Source organism: Dama dama, chromosome 11 (genome assembly GCF_033118175.1).
Source record: "Dama dama isolate Ldn47 chromosome 11, ASM3311817v1, whole genome shotgun sequence".
Classification (NCBI taxonomy): domain Eukaryota; kingdom Metazoa; phylum Chordata; class Mammalia; order Artiodactyla; family Cervidae; genus Dama; species Dama dama.
The window spans coordinates 84,397,084-84,421,174 of NC_083691.1; the positions used below are offsets into that span (position 1 = coordinate 84,397,084).

General features: G+C 44.4%; 1 protein-coding gene across 2 annotated transcripts in view; it reads right to left on the bottom strand.

Moving 5' to 3' along the window:
* The window catches only part of CRIM1 (cysteine rich transmembrane BMP regulator 1), a 202,968-nt gene that overhangs the window by 10,775 nt on the left and 168,102 nt on the right, over nucleotides 1–24,091 (bottom strand). For both annotated transcript variants that reach the window (XM_061155608.1, XM_061155607.1), the window contains 2 exons: nucleotides 23,675–23,896; nucleotides 2,864–3,058 (listed from right to left, as the gene is read on the bottom strand). In XM_061155608.1, coding sequence (XP_061011591.1) covers nucleotides 2,864–3,058; nucleotides 23,675–23,896 — 417 coding nt within the window. The remainder of the gene's footprint in view (nucleotides 1–2,863; nucleotides 3,059–23,674; nucleotides 23,897–24,091) is intronic.

Here is a 24,091-nt window from a genome sequence, read left to right on the forward strand (position 1 = left end):
GAGTAAAAGCCACCCAGACAGACCCCTCTACTCCGCAGGAAAACCCTGTCTGTGAATTGAGCACCTTGGTCTGTAGCTGAGATGTGTCACGGTTGTCTCCAATTCACCACCCACCCCTTCTTTCTGAAACCGTCTAAGCAGACTTTGCTGCCACCACTGTAGGGAAATGGCTTGTCAAAATGACTTGGATGCCACCAGATGCACGATGGTCAGTCCCTACTTCCCACCCGATGTCACCCACCAGCACTTCTCCCACCCTTGCTCCAGGCGGCTCCAGGTCACAGCTCTTGCTGTCTTCCCCTGTGGCATGGGCTCCTTTTCTGTTTTCTATCCCCGACCTGCCCAGATCCCAAAAGTGGAGGGTTCTTGAGCTCAGTTCCAGACTCCCTTTTCTTCTCTATCTCCACTCACTTCTTGGGTGACCTCGTCCAGTCTCAAGGCTTAAAAACCACCCATCTATGACAACGTTCAAGTTTACAGAAACCTTTCCTATCTCTCTCCTGAGCTCTAGATATTCACTGTCTATTCACTGCCTCCACTCAGATGTCCAATGGAGATTTCCAACTAAAAAAATGTCTCAATAAAATTGATTTTACACCAGAGTTGCAACTCCATGTTTTAGTCAAAAACATTACAGTTGTTCATGGAGTCTCTCCTCTTCCTCCCACTCCTCACATCATGTTCAAATCCGATCAAATCTACCCTTTTACTAGAATCAGAACCTCCCACCTCACATCTACTGCCCTGGTCTCAGCTTCCACTTCTTCTTTTTTTTTTTTTTAAATTTTTTTTAATTTGTTGGAGGCTAATTACTTTACAACATTTCAGTGGGTTTTGTCATACATTGATATGAATCAGCCATAGAGTTACACGTATTCAGCTTCCACTTCTGCAAGTAACATTCCATTGTTGCTCTACTCAAAGCCCTCCAGAGTTTCCATCTTATCTCAATAGAATTCTAAAATCGTTCACGAGATCTCATATTTTGGTGCATGGCTACTTCTCTGCCTCCTTCTGGTTACCCTCCCTGCTCAAGGAGTCCCATCCACACAGCCTCCCTGTTTCTCTCCGAGCATCCACGGCATATTCCCACCCACCGGGCTCTCATCCTGCTTATATGCACAGGTTCTCTCCTAATCCATGATTCCTGCCATTCTTCTGGGTCCCTTATAAATGTCATCCAAAATGTGAGGTGTTCCTGGATCATCAAAACATCCTGTCCCCTCTTCGGTCCAGCCCCTTCCTCTCCCACCCTGGACTGGCTATGTGTCTCTCTCTGTGGCCCGATCCTCATCTTGTGTTCTGTTTATTTGTTTGCTGCCTGTGTCTCCCTAAGAAAACATCAGTTCTGTGTGGATGGGCACTTGCTGGATTCACTGTCTTCCCCAGGCCTCAAGCAGTGCTTACTTGAGTAGGCATGAAATGAATCTTGGTTGAATAAATAAGATCAAGTTTTACTATTTAGATCATTAAAAGCATATTACTAGGAAAACTGGTATGAAACTTGGGAAACAGGTGAAACATATTAGATAAAGCAACTTGGATGGGAAATACATGTTTCTCCTCATACTTTTCATGCAGAACACTTAGAGATTCTGTTTCTCCAATGTGCGCACTTATTGATACACGGAAGTGGCCTTCTGACTCTTGGTCTACATCTTAAACAAGGCCAAGGAGACTAAACCATGAAAAGCACCCAACGGAGGGATCTGAAAAGGGCTCAGTCGCCTGACCCTTTTTAAGTATCCCCTTCTTTTTAGGGGATAAATGGACATTTTTAGAATTGTCTTGCTTATATGGCACCTAAACAAAAGGCAAACCTGTGCTGTGCTCAATGAAACCCTTGAGATTTAACTGATTGTCCCATTTTACAAGTGCATGGCGTGGATGCCCTTCTCAGCTGCTGTGACCTCTAGCCCACTGTGCTGCATGGAGCCAGAGTCTCTAATGCAGTGCTACAAGGAAACACAGAAGCGGGGTGAAGATGCAGGGGCTCTCGCCTCGCTAAGGAGCTCCCTGGGCTCCTAGAGTGAGCCCTCTCTTCGGTCTGTGTGGTCTGGACTGCCTGCGAGGTCTGCGTATCCAGGGCTTTCGATCTGGAACACTGCCCAGAGGCTGTCTTGACAAGGGCTCAGGCCCTGCGTTGCTGGGATGAGGGGCAGAAAACAAAGGAGCTGTTTTGGCAGGAGACACGGACAGGGAACCCAGAAGGCCTGGGGGAGGATCTGGGCAGCTGAGGGGGGTGCTTAGGTTTAAAATGGGAGGCGGATTACTGGGCTGATGTGAACGGTGGGATGTGGAAATAGATGCAGACAAGTGGTCTATCTGCAACAGCCAGCTGGGGGTGTGCCCTGAGGCTCCTGTCCTCGGTGGGAAGAGAGGGAAAGTTCAGGGAGGACAGCCTGGGACAACCAGAACTGACGCACTAACAGACTGGGTCAGGATCGTATTCTTTAAAGGCAGTCTTCCATGTTGGTTTTGGTAGATAGTTACCTTAGAAGAGATGCCAAGTGTATCCCCTACTGTGTTTGATCATGGACCTTTGTCATTAGGCTCAGCCACCACTGCCCACAAACTGTGCTGCTCAGATACGGCAGATGTCATTAATACCCATGAGGGTATACCCATCAGACCCGCCACTGACAGAGAACGCCAATCAGAAGGACCAGAGCAATTTCGGCATGGAACCAAAATCAGGTGCTCATCTGGAGGTCACAGTCTCTCAAGCTACCCTCCATGTCTCTCTCTGGGCCAAAGGAATTAGTTCCATAGGGCTGGGTCCAGGAGGCTCTGAGTCTGCTCTAATTTGCTCTTAAAATCAACATCACAGGATGAAAAGTGGCAGGGTGGCAGCCTAAGATACCTGGGCACATGGGGCAGCAGCTGCCTTCCACGTTGATGGGCTCGACGCAGGGCAGCGGCGGGCAGCTGACGGTGGAGCAGAGGGTCTGGCCCTGCAGGCAGTAGCAGTGCGTGCAGCTGTCGATGTCCCAGCGCTCCTCGTCAGCGTAGGCCTTCCCGCTGAAGTGGCACACCACCTTCTTTGGGATTGTGTCCTCTAGGGAAGAAGAGGACAAACGGTGGAGTCACTCCATGTGACAAGCACAATTTTTCAACATAGTTGAGGCGTAAACGGGGACAGCACTGCGCAATCATGGCATGCTCTGGGATGCCCAGCATTGGGTGAAAGTTCCGCTTCCCCAGTCCGCTGGCTCAGCAGACTCATCGGAACACTCATCCTGTGGCCTGAACCTGCTCAAGGGCCATCAAGGCTGACACAGGGTGGTAATTATAGCAACCAGCCAGGAAACGTACTCGCTGGCCAAGGGTCACTGGACGGTCATCGCAAAATATATAAACTCAATCATTGTATGGCTATTGAACATGCCACGTGAAAAAACTAAAACACAAATAGGTAGGGAGACGTGTTCAGAGGTTTTGTTCCATGTGTAAAGAGATTAAAAAGTCCAGCTGAGTATCCTTGTAGGAACAACTCCCATCTCTAGTTACTCTCTGTAATGAGATGATGCGGGGGGGGGGGCAGGGAGTGACGATGGCCTCTCCCAGGGAGCCGGCAGGTTTCATGTGCATGCCCACAGGGAACTTGGACTGAGATAACCATTTCCTTCATTTTACAGGAATGCTGAATGCATTTCCTTCTCATCAACCAGGACATACCTACTTCAAAAACAACCTCATTTCAACCTATTATTTCCAGCAAAGTATGGTTTGTGAAAACAACACATTTTTTATGAGCCCGTTTTTGTATATAATAATTTACACAAAATTGGCTCAGTTGTGTCCAACTGTTTGCAATGCCTCTGTTCATGGGGATTCTCCAGGCAAGAATACTGGAGCGGGTTGCCATTCCCTTCTCCAGAGCATCTTCCCAACCCAACTGTTTGCGACGCCTCTGTTCATGGGGACTCTCCAGGCAAGAACACTGGAGTGGGTTGCCTTTCCCTTCTCCAGAGCATCTTCCCAACCCAACTGTTTGTGACGCCTCTGTTCATGGGGACTCTCCAGGCAAGAACACTGGAGTGGGTTGCCTTTCCCTTCTCCAGAGCATCTTCCCGACCCAGGGACTGAACCCAGGTCTCCTGCACTACAGGCAGGTTCTTTACCATCTGAGCCACCAGGTTGATGCAGGAATTTACAGTGTAACACATTCTGCTCTTTTTCCTCTGTCCTTCCAGGCTGTCCTTATACCCTCCCTCCCCCAACCTTTACCTTGAAAGTTTCTTTCTTTGATTCATCCCCTTCTCCTGGTTTATCTGAACTTATTACTAGTGGTCACATTCCCTCCAGAACTCAGAGTGAGGCCCAATGACCAGCAAAGCAGAGGTGGGGTCAATCAATGGAGAGACACAGGGTGGGGGTGGGGCAGCCCCTCCTTGTCACTGGCCAGGCTGATAATGGGACGACTTACACTAACCTGGGGAAATCCTATGCTCAGCTTCTACCAGCACCTCCACTTGCCACTGCAGGCATGCTAACTGCTTCAGTCATGTCCGACTCTTTGTGACCCTATGGACTGTAGTCCTCCAGGCTCCTCAGTCCATGGGATTTTCCAGGCAAGAATATTGGAGTGGGTTGCCATATCCTCCTCCAAGGGATCTTCCTGACCCAGGGATCAAACTTGCCTCTCTTATATCTCCTGCATTGGCAGGCAGGTTCTTTACCACTAGCGCCACCTGGGAAGCCCACTCACCACTGGTCACTAGTTAATGAAAAATTATAAAGGCATCTGGAAGGAAAGTTCCTTAGGGAAGAAGTGGGGTGGGGAGCTCAGTTTCTCCCTGGAAGGCACGTAGGAAGGTCTGGCCAGAGCGGTGTTCGCTGCCCAGATACAAAGGACAGAACTCACAATGCTTGAGGAGCAAGGAGGGACATTTCTGTGCAGGGTACCAGGCCCACACCCTTTGCAGTCAAGTGTTCCCGGGCGGCTGGAACCACTCTGTGAAGAGCCAGTATGAGGCTTCCCATGGAGGTTTTCCAGAGAAGGGTCACAGGCAGAAATATGTCTTTGGAATCCATACTCTCTTCTTACCAATCACTCAAGCATATGCCCCTGATGGAGGGCACCAATAATGTCTCATGACTCTAATATTTTGTGTTGCCAAAGACGGAAGTCTCGGTCCATAATAGAGTGTGATAAGTAATCATGGAAATGAGTCTGTCAAGTATTTAAATGCATCATCTCTCTGCTTCCCAATGCTTTTTCACTATTTCTGTCATTACTGTTGCCTGAGGTTCAGTAAGGGAGACAGTTAAGTTCTATTTGTAAAAATTCCACAGCAATAAGAGAAGAGACTCTGTATGATTTCAATACCTTTAGACCATGAAATTTTTGCACCTTTGTTTTAATCCCTGAATATGTTCCAGTATCTCCTAGTTTACAGTCTGGGAACTTGAATAGAATTTGTATCCCGCTGTTGTGTGAAAAAAAAAAAGTTCTAGTTGTAAGCAGAAATTCTTTTCCAATATCTCTTTAAAAATGTATTTCACTGTATCTGGGAATACTCTATAGAAAGGGCTCTGGTGCATGGACCAGTAAGCTTAAAAATTCATTTGGAGGCTTTCATATCAAACTCATCTCAGAAGTTTTTGCTAATCTGAAATCCTTAGAAGAGGTGATTTTATTAAGATACCCAAAATCTACATAGTGAATGGCTGAGCAGAATCACTTAATGAACTTAATTCAAGTAATACACTGACCTCGAGCCAACACTTCATTGAGGACATTAAATTTGCCATCAAATCTAGAGTCTATTATGCAGAGGATTCTTTATGAAAGGAAGCATTTCTTCATAAAGCAATATTACTGATTACATTTTCCATACACCTTTCAACAGCTCACATGATGGACTAATATCACTGCATAAAATTTGAGTAATGCATTACGGTGCAAGGACCTTGGAGGAGAAGGTTATAATGCTCACTTCATCTCGTCTATCACTTTATCTACTTTGTGTTTTTCCTCCTAGAGTTATTTTGCCAGTTCTCTTCTTAGAGAAGAGGCAGAAGACAATGAGAAAGAGCCACAGAAAGGATGAGGAGTCATTTTAATGAAAGAAGTTCATCTCAAGGCCAAGCACTGGTCTGTATTTTAAGATTGAGGCAAAAACACCCATTACATCTTAAGACATTTAACTAATCAATGCTAATACAAGTCAGGTTAAAATTATCTATAATATTAAGATATTAAAATAGTTATTATGTGGTAAACATCATAAAGACATTCAATCGTTTATTCTACAAACATTTATCATCAATGGGAAAAAAGGCAGGACCTGGAGGACCTGACCCAGAGGACTGAGCAAAAGTAGGGGAGAAAGGCTGTGTTGACTGGGACTCCTCACCAGGTGCCACGCAGCAGCCACTGTTTCGTGAATTCAACGCGGAGCTGGACAACACAACTTGGAGGGCGGAGCAACTAACTCTGCTGGGGAAATTGGGAGAGGCTTTGCCCAGGATTTGACGTTCTAGTTTTATTTTGAGAGATGAGTAGGAGAAGATGAAGAAGCTGGAAAGGAAGGCTACTGAAAGCAGACAGTGGTGTGTCCAACAGCCTGCCCCACTAGAAGGGCAGTGGGAGGTGTCAGGGCTGCAGGCAGGATGGCTGGAGATGAAGCTGGGGTCAGATCGTAAAGGGCCATGAAGAACAATGACAGATTTAGATCCTTCCTGTAGTGCTGGGAATGGGCCTTAATCAGTTTTGTCTTCAAGAAGAGAACTCTGGAATATGATAGTTGCTGCTGCTGCTGCTAAGTCGCTTCAGTCGTGTCCGACTCTGTGCGACCCCATAGATGGCAGCCCACCAGGCTCCCCCGTCCCTGGGATTCTCCAGGCAAGAACACTGGAGTGGGTTGCCATTTCCTTCTCCAATGCGTAAAAGTGAAAAGTGAAAGTGAAGTCACTCAGTCATGTCTGACTCTTCTCGACCCCATGGACTGCAACCTGCCAGGCTCCTCCATCCATGGGATTTTCCAGGCAAGAGTACTGGAGTGGGTTGCCATTGCCTTCTCCAGGAATATGACAGTATGGAAGCCTAAATGGGATTAGGAAGATGGGAATGCTGTTGACAGGGATGTGCTATGGGCCTGGAGTAATGTGGTGATGGAGATGGTGATGTGGTGATGGAGATGGAGAGGCAAGGTGAGGTTTAGAGTGATTTCTGAGAAACAGCAGTCAGGATATAGATGGTGGGGGCACAGAGGCATGAAGGACGACTCTGTTTCCTGAATGGGAGGTGATACAGAAGTAATTCCAATGTATGAGTCACTTTTCCGCTTTAAGAAATAAATAGCTGGTGAGCCTGTCAAGGACCTGGTCAAGCCTTATCAAACCAGATATTCCAGTGGGTCAATCAGCGCAGTGCAGCGGTTGACCTTCAAACTCTTTGCTTTTCTGTATGAACGCAACCACGAAGCTGCCTCTAGGGCAGAAATGATTTGGGGCTCAACAAGTAAAAAGGGTACTGACAAATGTCCGTCTAGTCAAAGCTCTGGTTTTTCCAGTGGTCATGTATGGATGTGACAGTTGGACCATGAAGAAAGCTGAGCACCAAAGAATTGATGCTTTTGAACTGTGGTGTTGGAGAAGACTCTTGAGAGTCCTTTGGACTGCAAGGAGATGAAATCAGTCAATCCTAAAGGATATCAGTCCTGAATTGGAAGGACTAATGCTGAAGCTGAAGCTCTAATATTTTGGCCACCTGATGTGAAGGGATGACTCATTGGAAAAGACCCTGATGCTGGGAAAGACTGAAGGCAGGAGAAGAAGGTGACAACAGAGAATGAGATGGTTGGATGGCATCACCGACTCAATGGACATGAGTTTAAACAAGCTCCTGGAGCCGGTGATGGACAGGGAAGCCTGGCATGCTGCAGTCCATGGGGTCGCAAAGAGTTGGACATGACTAAGTGACTGAACTGACCTGAAGTAAAAGGGGACCCGTTTTAGTCCCCAGTGGTGAAGATGTGGGATAACAGGCAAAGCTGGCAGTATCCCTCATGTATCTTTGCAAACAAACTTCCTTGACCAAATAATTCTATTTTCAGTCAGCTGTCCCAAAGAAATAATCAGAAAAGACCTCAAACAGGTTGTCACATAGATGTCCATCACAATATTATTTATAATAGCAAGAAATTAGGGGGGAAAAAAACCTGTGTCCAACAACTTGAGACTACTGAAATGACTCATGGTACAATCATATATGAAAGAATACTGTGCAGCTATTAAAATGCATCATTTGTAGTATAAGATCAATCATATAAAGAGAAAAATTTAGAATTGTCTAGAAAGAAATGAAAATGTTAACAGTAAGTACCTGTTAGAACCAAGGGTGAATTTTTCTGTTTTTTTTTCTGCAATGAATATGAGTTACTCTTTATAAAGGCAAAAATATTAAATTATCTCAAACAGACATGTCCATGCATTACCCACCTGCCCCCTCCAATACTGACCCTCCCACCCCAACACACACACACACACACACACACACACACACACACACACACACTCTGAAGGAAACAGCTTAGTCTAAGCCTGGTTCTAAAGAATATGGTCACGCTTTCTGAAGGCTGCTGACCCACTCTGAGGAATTTCAGTGGACTGCAAGAAAAGAAATGAAACCATGGAAGACATGCTAGAGATCAAATGCTGAGCTGCAGCATAACTTGGTGTCTCTGTAACTACTCAATCAGTAACTTACTGTATGATATCACTGTCCCAAAGAGTATTCATAAAATGATAAAAGAAGGAGAGAAACTACTCTGGCTGTCTTGGAAGGCAGTAGGTTGAATGAAGAACTTTGACTACATATTAGATGAAACTAAACTTTCTCATTTGATTTTGTTACAAAAATAAGTCTTTTTCTAAATTCAAGGAAGATGAAGAGTTCACAGCAGCAATATGATGACAACGAAACAGTGAAAGCCATTAACTGGGACCCGACACACTGAAGCTACAGCAGGCTTCATGCACAGGTGCTAAGGCAGAGTCAGGCTGGTGAAGCCCCAAGAGTTTCAGGGGTCATAATGAAGCTCTTCCCCTCCAGGGAGGTAGCTGACTACCATGGACCCAATACCCAGTTGCTTCTACCAATCTCTCTCAATTCCATTCAAGTTCTCAGCACATTGTCTTGGAAACATCTGACCTTCAACTTCAGTTCATTTTCAACAGAATTAACTTTGACTTGAGATCAGGAAGCTCTCTTATTAGGTTCAAACAACGGGTGTAGGCGAGGGGTGGCAGAGCTGGGAGGCAGATGCCAGTCAACTGCTGGTGGAAAGCGGGAGCTTTCCCATCTCTCGCTGGGGCTTGCCAGGTGATGCAGTGGTGAAGAATCCACCTGCCAACGCAGGAGACCCCGGTTCAATCCCTGGGTTGGGAAGATCCCCTAGAGAAGGAAATGCAACCCACACCAGTATTTTTGCCTCGAAAGTCCCATGGACAGAGAAGCTGGAGGGTGAGTCCATAGAGCCACGAAGAGGAGGACACAACGGAGCGACTGAGCACGCACACACGGATCCAAAAAAGATCTTGTAGAGGGACTTGACTGCAGGAACAAGATGTCTCAAGGTTTGCCCAGAAGTCTAAAACCTGTGTTTGGGCTTCTGTGCAGGACTCAGCTGGGCCACACAGCAAGATCTGAGATCCATATGCCCAGCCCTCTCACAGCTGATCTCCTTACAGACTGCAAGTCCGAGGGTACAAATGGCAGAGACGAGAGAGAGGGTTTTGAAAGAAGGATTGAGGGCCAAGCACTGAAGAAAAGAACTGCTGGGCATCTGTGGAACCCAGGTGCTGTGCTCCAGAGTCCCTCAGGTTCAGCAAGAGGAAGGAATCTAATGTAACCAAGCAGCAGGCTGTGGAGCCTGAATCTACTTCTGCCTCCATCTGACTGCAAAGCAAACCACTTTCTCTGCCCTGTCTACATGCATGCTCAGCCGTGTCTGACTCTGTGACTCCATGGACTATAGCCACCAGGCTCCTCTGATCATGAGATTTTCCAGGCAAGAGGGTTGGAGTGGGTTGTCATTTCCTCCTCCAGGGGATCTTCCCAGCCCAGGGGTTGAACCCACGTCTCCTGGGTCTCCTGCATTGGCACGCAGTTTCTTTACCGCTGAGCCACCTGGGAGCTCTGCCTAACAGCTCCCTCTCTTACCCTCCCAGGAACACACAGAGCCCTCTTCCTGGGGGGGGTCTTGACTATGCCTGGGCCTCTCTGGAACAGTGGATGGCTTTTGGGCTCTCCAGCTTTTTAAGGTGGAGGTCAAGCTGAATCCAATGTGCTGACCCGGGGTGAGCCATGGTTAGCAGTGGACAGTTTACATCAGGGCTGGCCGGCTTGAGGATGCAGACTTCAGTCCAGGGCCAGCCCCGTTTTCTTTTTTCAAAAGAAAAAAGCTGCCCCTGATGCTTGCAGGGGGTGGTTTTCTGTGATATCCTCAAATCTGATCAGTTTGAGTTACAAAATCAACGTATTTCATAATAGTACAGTTTGATTTTTCAAACATGCTTTAAAACAAATTGGAATTTTCATGTGAAATAAATGAGGACTCCTGTTTTTGAAAAAGCCTTGACTAATTTTTTCCAGGGTGGCTGCTGTGTGGCCCGGATTAGACTAGATTAGATTTTAGTTAATTAGGATTTTGGTTAATGAGGCTTTATAGAAACATCTTTTCTTTAGAGCAAATTTCATCTGAAAAGCCAATGATCTAAACAGAGGCCTGAAAGTATGTTGTGAATGTCAGTTGACTGATGGGTCCCAGTGCTATTTTTTTTTTAATTGAAGTATAGCTGATTTACAATGTTGTGTCAATCTCGGCCGTAGAGCAAAGTGACTAAGTTTTACATATACATACATTCATTTTTAAAAATAGTTTTTTCCATTATGGTTTATCCCAGGAGATTGGATTTAATTCCCTGTGTTATACAGTAGGAGCTTGTTGTTTATCCATTCTAAATGTAATAGTCTGCATCTACCAACTGCAAATTCTAGTCCAACTCCCTCCCAGCCCCTACCCCCTTGGGAACCACAAGTCTGACCTTTACGTCTGTGAGTGTGCTTCTGTTTCATAGACAGGTCCATCTGTGTCAGAGTTTAGATACTACATAAAAGTAATAGCATGTGGCATTTGTCTTTCTCTGTCTGACTTCACTTAGTATGATAATCTCTAGGTCCCTCCACGTTGCTGCAAATGCCCCTATTTCTCACATGCTCACTTCTTTTCTTGGATGGATCACGTCCTCCCATGGCACCTTTGGGTCAATGTGAGAAAAGCTCTGTCAAAAAATTTTAGAAACGACTTGATTTACAGGGAGATATGGTGGCTAATTTACCCGATTTGAGGTTATAAATAATCAATAAAGTCATTGTACTTTTTTGGGGAAAACAACATAGCCTAATTTAAAGTCCATATAAAAGCACTTTAAGTTTTAAGATTGAAGAGGGATATAGAAATAGAGACATGGGACCTATCCAACTAAAAGCATCTGAATGGTTTATATTTGGTTATCGAGTGGGTTGTGCCATTTCATTCTGTTGTATTCATCACTCCAAATAGTTGCTTACGCTGACAGTGACATTAGGTTTATTCTTCCATACCTAATAATAATCATAACCTCCACTTATTGACTACCTACTCTGTCCTGGGCACGGTGCTAACCAAGCTTTTTGTTTTTTGTTCATTTGGCTGTGCTGCAAGGCCTGTGGGCATCCTAGTTCCCTGATTCCCCAGGAACTGAACCCAGGCCCTCAGCAGTGAGAGTACAGAGTCCTAACCGCTGGACCACCAGGGAATTCCCTAATGGAGCATTTTTTATGAGTCAATTTCACATGCTTTCCACAACCCAATGGAACAGGATATACTGGAATTCTGCAGAAAACCTAGGCACAGAAAAAATAAGTAACTTGTGCAGAACGCATGGCTAGGAAGTGGCAGGGCCAGAAGGGGAACCACACGCATCTCCATAGCTGCACACCGTCTGCCTGCCGTGTCCCCAGTGGGATAACCCTCGGGGGTGGGGTGGGGCATGCTCCTGGGCAGGGATCTGGGCCACACAAACAAAAGTGGCTACTGCTCATGACTCTGGAGAATGGGCACTTGCTTCTTGCCCCAACATGTGATGAGGCTGAAGGTCTTTATAACACTTCCTTGATGGCTCAGCGGGTAAAGAATTCACCTGCAATGCAGGAGACACAGGTTCGATATCTAGATTGGGAAATTCCCCTGGAGGAGGAAATACTGGAAATGGCAACCTATTCCAGTATTCTTGTCTGGAAAATCCCATGGACAGAGGAGCCTGGTGGGCTACAGTCCATGGGGTCGCAAAGAGTTGACTGAGCATGCACATATGTCTTTGGCTTCAAAGGTAGATTACCCTTCAACCGACTATCAGACATCGGCATGGTCCTGACAGGACTGGAGATACAGTGGCTACTAAGGACTCTGGTTCTTCTCAGGATAATTTCTATTTAACACTCCTCTCTCTCTCAAGGAAGAGGATCAGAGAAAAATGTTCCAAGGAAAACGTGAGGTAGGACACTAATATCATAAGGCTTATTTTTTAAGCAAACACATTAGGAGCTATATACCCAAATGATCCCCTTCTAAAACAGTCATTGTTAAGGGCTACAAACACACTCCAGCAGTACTGCCCTTGCTCCATATGGCTCTGGAAGTTTTCTCCTGCAAGGACATCCAGAGTCAAATTTTGAAACAAGCGAGGAAGACGGTTACTATTTTATGGCCACTCCTTGGTTGAGGTCAGCTTTGGTATTTGGTTTCCTCAGGTCTGGCCTCGATCTTATCCATCAGATTGGTTTGAAATGACTTTTAGCCTCTATCAGAAAGAAAGGTCCCTCCCTGCTAGAGGATGAAGGGTTATTCTGCATCAGTATCAGCATTGTGAGTCACAGGCTAGGTGTTTAACTCATGGAGCGATCAGACAAACATCTTATATTTTTGGATTCAAACAGAAGCAACATTATCTTGCATTCTGTCTGACTACAATAAAAATATGTGATCTCTTTCAGTGATGGAGTTTGGAAAATTCGGTGTGGATTTTCTTTTTTCCCTTTTTTCTTGATTCTGGTTATATGAAAAGAGAGGAGGAAGAAGTGATGAGATTTTGAAATGTTAACTCCTTTTGAACTGACCTCTTCCACTGCCTGAACCTTGCTATTTCACTTCTTTTTAAGATAAGAAAAAAGGCTTACCAGGCCATTAAAAGTTGGATTTTGCTTCTCCTCTTGAGCTATTTTACTAATTACACCATAAAGCTAATTAACAACTGGGGAGAAACCTAGATACTAAAACCATGTCATTTTCCTCCTCTCTACAAGTCCAATTTAGTCTTTCAGGCGTCACGGGTGCAGCGGTTCAGGTGCTGCTCTGAATCTGACCATGATGAAAAGAAAGGATTTTCAGACTCCCTACTTCCTTTCCTCTGGCAAAGGTTATAAAAACTAAAATCTGCTAGAAACTGTATGACAGTTGGACATTTCCATTTCTGCCAGGAGATAACTTTCCTACATAGATGGTTCAGGTCCTAAATCTGGTTGTGGTAGGTCATGAAGTCAGAGTCTCAGCGTGGGAGTAACTTCCTGGGAGGAAGTTGGGCGGCTTTAGAAATGGCATCAGTTCTTTCGAATCTCCAGTGTACTATTTAGAGACCTGAGAAGTAATTTACCCTGGGATCCTAGTGGCCAAGAAGCTAAATGCAGCTCTCATTCCTGGAGCGAGTCCCATTGCAGAACAACCCAGCCCAGTTGCGCAGTGGGTGCTCGCTCTCCCCACACCTCTAAATGCCGGGGACGGGGACACAGCGGCGCGCGGGGTTGGGGAGGTGCGGAGAGGGGTGTTTCTACCCTCTGGGAGATTCCTGGATCCAAAGGATCTTAGCAGCTTTGTGTGATTTCAGGTCCAAACAGACGTGCCAAATGACTTAAAAAAAAACTGCGAACTCCAGGCCCTGCTAATAATAATAATATACTTCAAATTGGTTTCTTAAGATTAAGGTTCAGGGAATTTAAAGGAAACTTTAGTGCAATCATTTAGGCAGGTGGAGAAAGGTACCAGTTACACTATGGGTAGTGTAAGACTTTGAAGTGAGAGTGGAAAAGTCAGCAAGTATTTCCATTGACATGGCTGAATTAGGAAAGTACAGAGGAGGTGGTTTTTAAACTGTTGGCTAACTTTCACAAAGCATTGAGAACCTACTTTATAAGTACCTTATATTTTACTTTAACTGACAGGACACTGTGATCCCTGCCCTGTGATATACTCTGCATTTTTATATCCCAAGCTGGGCACACTCAAAGAGGGAAAATCAATGGAATGCGGGTGCCTCCTGTTGGAGAAACTAGCTTTACTTTTTTTTTCTTTTACATAAAGTGGAGATAAACAGAAATCATAACGAAAAAGGAATCTGAGCAAATGAGCAGGTCACTAAGAAATGGAGAGATTTGTAGGCACAGAAGATGAAGACTGGTTTTGAACATGCTGGTCTGCTGGACCTCCAAAGACTGACAAAGAACACAAAAGCAGAACTCAATGAAGTCTTACTAAAAGTAGGTGCAAGTAGCCTAGACAATTTCAGTGAGGAGATCTAACACAGTTATTCCATCAGCAAATGATAAAGTTTTTGGCTAAAAATGCAAAAATAAAACTGATTGGTTAATCTCAAAAACTGAGTATTGTAGCTTACAACTTTTAGCTTCTAACAAAAGACTTGCTCTTAATTCACTTACATAGGAAGAAAAAGCTGAGACAAGTGGTCACAGCCATGCAGGCTGACTCTCACCTCCATATACTGTTTTTTTTTTTTTTTTTTTGGCGGCGGGTGGGGGGGTAGGCAGAGAAGGGTTATGGCAAGGAGAATGGTGGCTTGCGCTCAAAGCTCCCAATCTTTATAATGTCTTCACTGCTGAAAAGACAGATCTGCTCCTGGTTTTAAGACTTTCCCTGAAAGGCCCATTTCTGCTTTTATTCTATTTCTTGGGATGGGAGTCCAGGTCTCTTTATAAAGGCCAAAAGAGCCTTTCGGGTTTCTTCAACATATTGGAAAGAATAGGTGCTGACATAGGGTTCCAAGTTAAGAGAGAAATTATAAACTTTCCTGAGTTCCACCAAGAGAAATCCTACCAAACTGATAAATGCAGTGATCTCCGATTCCTGCTGCATGCAAAGAGGAGGGACTTTCTCAGCGATAGAACTTATTCATCCTTGTATAAGCATGTTAAGGGTTGATTAAACACTTCCTGGATAGAAGTTCAAGGAAACATTCTATTTCGAACTTTAAAGAGTATAAAGATTGACTCTTCTCTAATTTAAGAAAACTCTGAAGTAGAAGTCAGCGGGCTTCCCAGGGTGGCCAGTTTCTGCACCAGAGGAGTTTCTGTACTTACAGGAGGTGCTTCATCCCATTAGAGCCCGAGCTTGGTCAGTCTGCAGACTGACTTCAGGTCTGATTGCATTTTGTCACTGAAATGTAATCCTGCTAAAGGGGTCCTCCCTGCTCATTAGAGGGTGCACAATCAGGGCTGGCCCCCCTGGGCAGAAATCAGAGGCAAAAGGCACCTGCTAATACTCCGTAAGCACCGGTGCCAGTCTCCCTTCTGTGTAACAGACATCTTTAAAGTAAGAACACAGAGCCGAAGCTCAAATAAAGACAGGCCACTCAGAAGTTTCCCCCAAGTTAACCAGAACAACTTGAATTTCTGTTTACACAGCCAGGGGCCTGGAAAGGATACAGAAGTGAGAGGGGAAAGCTGCCTATGGGATAAGTAAGATGAGATGCTTCCTAGGGTGGCGGGCGCGATCTAAACAAACTGAAATCAAACCCTGTTTATTTTTGTCAGGACAACTTTAGACCAGTTCCAAAGTTAGTATAGTGCATGACAACCGAATGTTGTCCGTCTTACACCCTCCAAACAATACACAGAAAAGCATCCTTCTTTCCTTTTGCTCAAATCACTTGGCACTGTCTGTGACCATGGGGTTGCAGAGCAGGGACCCCAAGGGAGCTAGAGCTCTGAAGAACATGCAGGAAGCATTCAGGTGCCTCCCCTGATAGTAAACACCACATCCTCTGCTTCGAGGAATCACAGCGGACCCTATACAATGAGTCCACGGACTCCTCAAATGGGACTAGCCTCTCAACACAAGCAGAAAGACAAAGGAGCTCCTTCTCTCTTCTGTGTGATGTCCAGAGGCATGGAAGGAAAGTGAAGCTCTGAGGCCTGGGGGCCAGGCACTGCTACCACCCAGCTGCAAAACAAACCTGCAGATAGCACGTGGCTTCCACTGGGGTCATGATAAGGTGACTGAGGGCATCATGGGCTATTTATTTAAGCTAGAAGTGTGCAGGATGAAGTATATCACCAAAGTGTTTTCTCAGATAGTTGCATCCTTCAAAAATTCATCACTGGGATGTGATATCCAGTTTCTCTTGCAGAAAGGTGGGTGCTGTACATAAAGTGAGATATGAAGAGTCCATGTGGTGTCTGTCACCTAGGTCAGGTGCACCATGTGTTCAAGAGCTGTAACTCTGAGCCAGTACATATTCATATCCTATTTACCATTTTAGGGCTTCCCTGGTGGCTCAGAGGGTAAAGCGTCTGCCTGCAATGCGGGAGACCTGGGTTCGATCCCTGGGTTGGGAAGATCCCCTGGAGAAGGAAATGGCAACGCTCCAGTATTCTTGTCTGGAGAATCCCATGGACAGAGAAGCCTGGTAGTCTACAGTCCATGGGGTCGCAAAGAGTTGGACACGACTGAGCGACTTCACTCACTCACTCATTTACCATCTTAAGGAGCTTTCACATACTGGGCTTCCCTGGTGACTCAAGTGGTAAAGAATCTGCCTGCAATGCAGAAGATCTGAGTTTGATCCCTGGGTTGGGAAGATCCCCTAGGGAAGGGAATGGCTAACCACTCCAGTATTCTTGCCTGAAGAATTCCATGGACAGAGGAGCCTGGCAGGCTACAGTCCATGGGGTCACAAAGAGATGGACATGACTGAGCAACAAACAGACTTCACATATGTATGGACTTTTCATAAATACGGTGGCTCAGACAGTAAAGAATCTGCCTGCAGTGCAGGAGACCCAGGTTCGATTCTTGGATGTGGAAGATTCCCTGGGAAGGGAATGGCTTACCCACACCATTATTCTTGCCTGGAAAATCCCATGGACAGAGGAGCCTGATGAGCTACAGACACGATGGAGTGACTAAGCATGCATGCACATATGTATGTCACTTAATTTTCATAGAACTTTAGTGAAGTACAGAACAATATTATTCTCATCTTACAGATGAGAAAACTGAGCTACAGTTATGTCTTATCACCAGGACCTACAGGTAGAATGTGCCAGAGATCGGGTCATAACAACTTGGCTCTAAAGTACATTCTCTTCCCAACACACAGAAGTTTTAATTTTAGGAAAACATATTGGAGAAATAGCTGTGAAAAGTGTTCCAATGAAGATGCTAGTATTATAACATGATGGCTTAAAAATGGACAACATTTAGTCCTATGGATTGTATATCTTAGGGATGCTGTATTAACTATTTCCTGTTTGATTCTTGGGCTGAGTTAAATACACAATAATCAACAGATGTTCCAAAGAGACAGTATTTATATTCATCTCTAAGAAAAAATACCTAAACAAATAAACGTAAATCTAGGCAAAAACAAATGTAGTATGATAGATTGATATAAAGCGTAGTCATTACCAAGTTGTAAGTCTTGGTAAGTCTCCTAACCAAGGAGAAATATTATTAATCATTTGCTAGTTAAAGATCACTGTGGAGAGGAAATATAAAGACACCAGTACAATTGAGTGCTAAAACAGCTGGACTCCACTTGAAAGCTCCAACTCAAATGTTAATATAAGACATATAAAAACATAAAAGTAGCTTATCTCTAAACAGACAGATATTTTGATACAACCCATAAGAAAACCACTTTTTCATGTACCATCTATACTAGAACTCATTTTCACAGATCCTTAAAGATATGAGATACTTGAAGACACTTAAAAGATACTGATGACTTGAAGACATGTAATCAGGAGTATAATTTTGTTCACATCAAATTATGAAATACATGTGTATGTGTAGACAAACACACAAAAGAAATATGACTATCCTCCCAAAACAACTAAGCCTTTGACAAAAACTTAAATGAGAAAGATGCAGTGACTCAGGGATTTCCAGCCAACAAACCTGGCTCTAAATATCTGACCTCAGACATTTTATAAAATAACACACAGCTACAAAGAAATAAAAATGCTTGCCAAATGCTAAGTTTCAAGACAATTCAGCAAGTCCCATACATACGGACGAGTTCCATTCCGAGAGCACATCTGTAAGTCTAATTTGTTCAGAAGTCCAACAAAGTTAGCCCAGGTACCCAACTAACACAATTGGCTAAACAGCCTTCCTGGATGGCTCAGCAGGTAAAGAATCCATATGCAATGCAGGAGACACAGGAGACTCGGGTTTGATCCCTGGGTCAGGAAGATTCTCTGAAGAAGGAAATGGCAGCCCACTTCATTATTCTTGCCTGGGAAATCCCTTGGACAAAGGAGTCTGGTGGGTTACAGTCCATGCAGCGGCATAAGAGCCAGACTCGACTGAGCAACTAAGCATGCATATAGTACTATACCGTAATGGGTTTATAATACTTTTTACACAAATAATACATAAAAAACAGACACAAAGAAACAGAGAAAACATTTTTAACCTTATAGGACACTACCTTGGCAAGTACAATACAACGCCAGCTACATCACTGCTGCTTTTATGCTTGTTTTTGGACATCTCGGGCTTGAAATAAAGACACTGTACTACTGTACTCTATTCAGTCCTATGCAGTAAGGTACATAAGAACACAGCCACTCGTAGAGGGTCCATGAATGTGACAACGTACGCCAGACATGCAAACTAACTGACGTGACTGGACATGTGAGCGCATGTTTTCATCTTTGAAGTTTGCAGCTCCAAGGTTCACATGCTGGGGACTTACTGCATTCTATGCACTGAGTCATACTTATGCCTTGGCCAACACAAGGGCTGCTTATTCAGCTCCTCACCTGGTGGGGGGTCGGGGGGACACCTGAACATCTACATTCCAAAGTCATCAGGGATGATGCAGCAGTGATATGGGCTTGAAGACCCCAAACATTAAATGAAGAAGCATCTTTATGATCAGTGTAGTGCCCTTTCTTTATAATATTTTATAATGTTACAGATATCTATAGTAATAGATACTAACAGTTTTATAATGTTTTATATTACCTAATATAAAGATAACAGTTGTGAATATAACATTCGGGAATGACTGTGCTCCTGGACATGGTGCAGATCTGCTGGACTGCTGAGAGAAGACGCTAGTTTGGCCCTTGGCAGACGCATCACCGACACAGACATCAGAGCAATGGTGATGCGTCAGGACAAGCGTCCCCTCAGGCACAGAAGTGCTGCTGGTACCACCTGCTGCCCTTTAGCAGCGATGGGATAAAGATATCACTGAAGCACTGAAATAAGTTTTTTCTTTAGGAAGTTTCCAAAAAGGCATGTAGCATGTAGTCAGTGATAAGACCCCAGATGCTACCTTGCACGTCTGACATGGAGAAGGCATCTGCTGTTTCTAAGGAACCATGTGTCAAATCTGCCATCACACATTAAAATTCCTACCAGGCCTTTTATCCCCACCTGAGCTACATCCAAGTCATCTCTCTCCTTTCTTTAAGCCATCATGACAGTCAAAAAGCCTATGAGAATAAAATCTAAGTTTGTATGTATTTGTGTAGGAAGCTGGAATAGAAAAAATTCAAGAATCTGAAGATGTTCCATTAAAATGATTGGGTAATTACTACCTAGCTTCTTTCCAGTACAAAGATGAATTCCTTAATGATGGGTATTATAAGTAATTAGACAAAGCTGTTCACTTTTCAAAATTAATCATCAATCCTATTAATTATGTCTGTATTACACATTCTATTAAATTAGCACACATAATATGAGGCCTTCACACATTAGAGAGAAGCATTATCATTGCACTTTAGTGACTTGATAATTTATCTGAAAGGAACACCAAACATTTGTAATAATACTATGTTTAGCAGGATTACCCTTTTCAATTCTCTTGTGGTAAGAAAAAAGATGGCTTTACAAGATGAAAGCAGGAACACTTTTCTTCAGAGGTTTTATCACTAAAAAAAGAAGTCAGATTAAAGGTAGGTATCTGGTTTTTAGAAATCTATATTTGATTGATTTGGAAGAAAATGCACCCAGGGAGGAGATCTGCAGCTATGGTAAGGTTAGTGCTGTAGGCTTGGCGGAGGTACACGTGACCCTGGGAACAGACTGCCTGGGTTAACAAGGAGCTGGGTTCACACTGAGAAAGCCTAGAATGGAGACAGTGAAGCACTGGTCCTTGGAGCCTGCTGAGAAGCCATTGGGAGCTTTATGACATGCAGAATGATGGCCTTCCCACTTCTTCCCTTTGCTCGATGACATGGATGGGGAAGCAGACTTCGTCAGTGGGGCAGAGCTGACATCTGCCCACAGGTGTGCTACTGCTGCCCAGGCCTGGTGCCCTTACAGAGCGACCACGCTGATGGGAAGCTGACAAGAGAAGAAGTCCAGAGAGGAGAAGGGAGCAAACTGGAGGTTAAGAAAATCCTCATATCACAGTCATGGACTGAATTTGACTTCATATGCTTGAATATTAGCTGGGAGAAAGAATGAAGCCCAATCTGAAAGGCTAATTGCAAGAAAGTATGACGCATATAGCAGAGAAGGCAATAGTACCCCACTCCAGTACTCCTGCCTGGAAAATCCCATGGACGGAGGAGCCTGGAACGCTGCGGTCCATGGCTGAGGGTCGGACACAACTGAGCGATTTCACTTTCACTTTTCACTTTCATGCACTGGAGAAGGCAATGGCAACCCACTCCAGTGTTCTTGCCTGGAGAATCCCAGGGATGGGGGAGCCTGGTGGGCTGCCGTCTGTGGGGTCGCACAGAGTCAGACATGACTGAAGCGACTTAGCAGCAGCAGCAGCAGCATCATGCATACAGAGGCTCCTAATGACTATTTCAGGGCTTCCCAGGTGACTCAGTGGTAAAGAATCTGCTTGGATTAACAAGCAGGAGAACTGGGTTCCATCCCTGGGTTGGAGAAGTAGAAAATGGTAACCCACCCCAGTATTCTTGCCTGTTGGAATCCCATGGACAGAGGAGCCTGGCGGGCTACAGTCCATAGGGTTGCAGAGAGTTGGACATGACTCGGCAACTAAATGATAACAACAATGACTATTTCAGAAATAAAACAGGTATGAAGCAATTAAGGTGAATGTGAGGATAACAGCACACAGTATTACTCATCAACTGCTAAAGATCCCCAGTACGTTCAGCAGAAGAAACTTCATAGGTTTATATAATACAGTTATACCTGCATCAATGTGGCCAGGGCAGTGGGGGGTGGGGAGGGGGTGGGGATTGTTGTAACAGAATTAAAATTTCTACTCTGTCATTATGAGTTTCTGTGAACCTCAATTTAGTGAAAGTGCTTATAATCTAACTTGAAATCAAAATCACAAATTGAGGCCAAACTGGTATTTTCCTCCCTACACTAAAGAAGAATGTACAGTCTAGATGCCAGAATTGGAATAGGAAAATATGAAAGCAAAAGCAAAAAAAAAAAAAAAAGACAACACAGAATACTATGATATGCAGGTTTCTTTCCATAAGTATCAATTTGTTAAACTGGTTTTGTGAGATAGTAAAGTGATTTACTATTATCACATGGACACATTAATTAGTTGAGCAACTTACTAATCACATATTTACCAATTAAGTAGCAAAACACAACAGGAACTTTTTTATCTTAAAAAAAAAATCAGAGAGTTTCAACACATGAGAAATTCACAGCTGGGTTTTTCCTCTGAAGGTTACAGAATTCTCAGGTTTCCTGGGCCCTGGTTTCCAACTGTGATCCAAGTACTCCTGGTTGATTTATAAATTGTCTCCTTTAGGACAGTAGTTTTGGTATTTCAATATGCTGGTCCTGGCTGTACATTTCTGCCCCCTCTATCAATGCCCTGGTCTGAAATAGTGACCTGGTTACATTTTTCATTCAGATCTCATCAAAGGCTATGCCATTTTTAACAAGATGAATGCCAGTCAACTCTCTGAGAAGATATGTAGCAGTAAGCGGGACAGATGCCTTGATACATTTTTGGCTCTGCTTATAAGCTACAAAGCTTACAGGTATTACAGCAGATCTACCATCCCTGTCACTAAGAGGTGGGCAGCCACAGGTCCCCACTGGCTTGGGACGCCCCTGGTATAGAGCCACGGTCCCACCAAAATTATGAACAGTCCCCACTTCACTCACAAAAGCACAGTTTAAAGAATAAATTGGACAGACACTCTATGAAAAGAAGAGAATCCATTTTCACACATAATTTTTAATATTCCCTAACCATGACACTGAGAAAATAAAGCTCTGTAAAATTCCTGAGACCAGAAACTGTGTTTTAAAATCTTTCTCTCTCTTGTATACTAACGTGCAGAATAAGTGTTCAGACGGAGTGACCCCAGAGAGTGGCCAAAGGAGCTATCCTGAGAAGCTTGAGTGGTGGCCAATGGGCACCTGAGCGCCATTTACTGATTCATCTACACAGGCTGCTACAAAGTCCTGTGGCCAGAGGATTTCTCCTCCTCATCACGCATTTATTCCAAATATATGCACTGACTTGCATCTAGAAAGCATGCAAATATCTTCAACAATAAATGCATGATGCCTGCCATTAATGCAGCTTGCCTAATTTTTCACCTGCTAACTCTGATTATAGGTTCACAACTGGACTGAGATACGTCATTGTCTTTCACTTGACTTTATGAGTTTTACTTGAGACAGAAGCAATCAGAGAGAGTGAGAACCTTGGGAGTAGGGACTGTGCTTGTATCAGAGCTGCCAGCTGTCTGAGCCTCACCTTTCGGACTCCAGAACAGTATCTGGCTTGTGTGCATAGGACTAGTTTTGGTATAGCTGTCAGGGGCTAATATACGTATGTCCTCTGATTGTAAGACGCATCCCCGTGGGTCACATGAAGGAGAGGGCTCCGTCAGTGACACAGGCCTCCCTCTGTGTCCCTAAGCCCTCAACACGGACAACTGCATGGTCTAAACAGAATCAATTAAGTGTTAGCAGACAGAGGAAGAACGGGGAGATTAAATCAGTATCTGGTATCTGGCGGATCTCAAGGCAGTGGCAAGCTTCAAGCCCTAAGTGTACTCTGATACGAGACATGGTGGTTCTGTGTGGGCATAACAGTCAATAACAGGGTGAAGGAAGAGTGTTCTGACTCTAATACTGAAAATGCCCAAATGCCAAAGGAGCCCAGTAGAACCTGATGGCATTATAACATTATGACATCCTCAGAAAGCATTTCTGTACTCTCAACATGTTTTACCTCGGGAATACACCTTTCACATCTTTGCTCCTCCTGTTGTGACCTACACTGGGTCTGTGTGGTATGTCAACCAGAAAAACGGATTTCAAAATTACTAACTGATCTAGGCATATAGCTGTCAATAGAGAATTAGTGGTCGCTGGGCAAGAGAAAGGATTTTTTTTCTTGGTCTTACCTATGCAGTAGGGACAACACTGGCCTTTTCTCAACACAGGTCTTTCACAGGATACAGAAGGGCAAGACTCAGAGTAACAGCTAATGACGCTGTCCATGCACACGCAGCTGGTACACACGTCGGGTTTCCAGGACTCAGCTGCCAGGAATATATCCCCTTCATCGTTTTTGCAGTAACTAGGCACACTGTCATTGTGGGATGAGGAAGGCTGGAGAGGTTCATCTGCAAAAGAGAACAGAAGGTCAGCAGGGGAAAGACGACGCTGCAGGGTACCCACCGTGTAACACAGTGAGCTTCACTCTGCCCCACACAAAGTGTGCTCGCTCACTAACCTTCCAGCCTTGAATATGAGCCTGTGGCCTGTAGCTGTAATATCCTTCTCATATCTGTAAAAGAGAGCCCTTGCTATCACTAAGA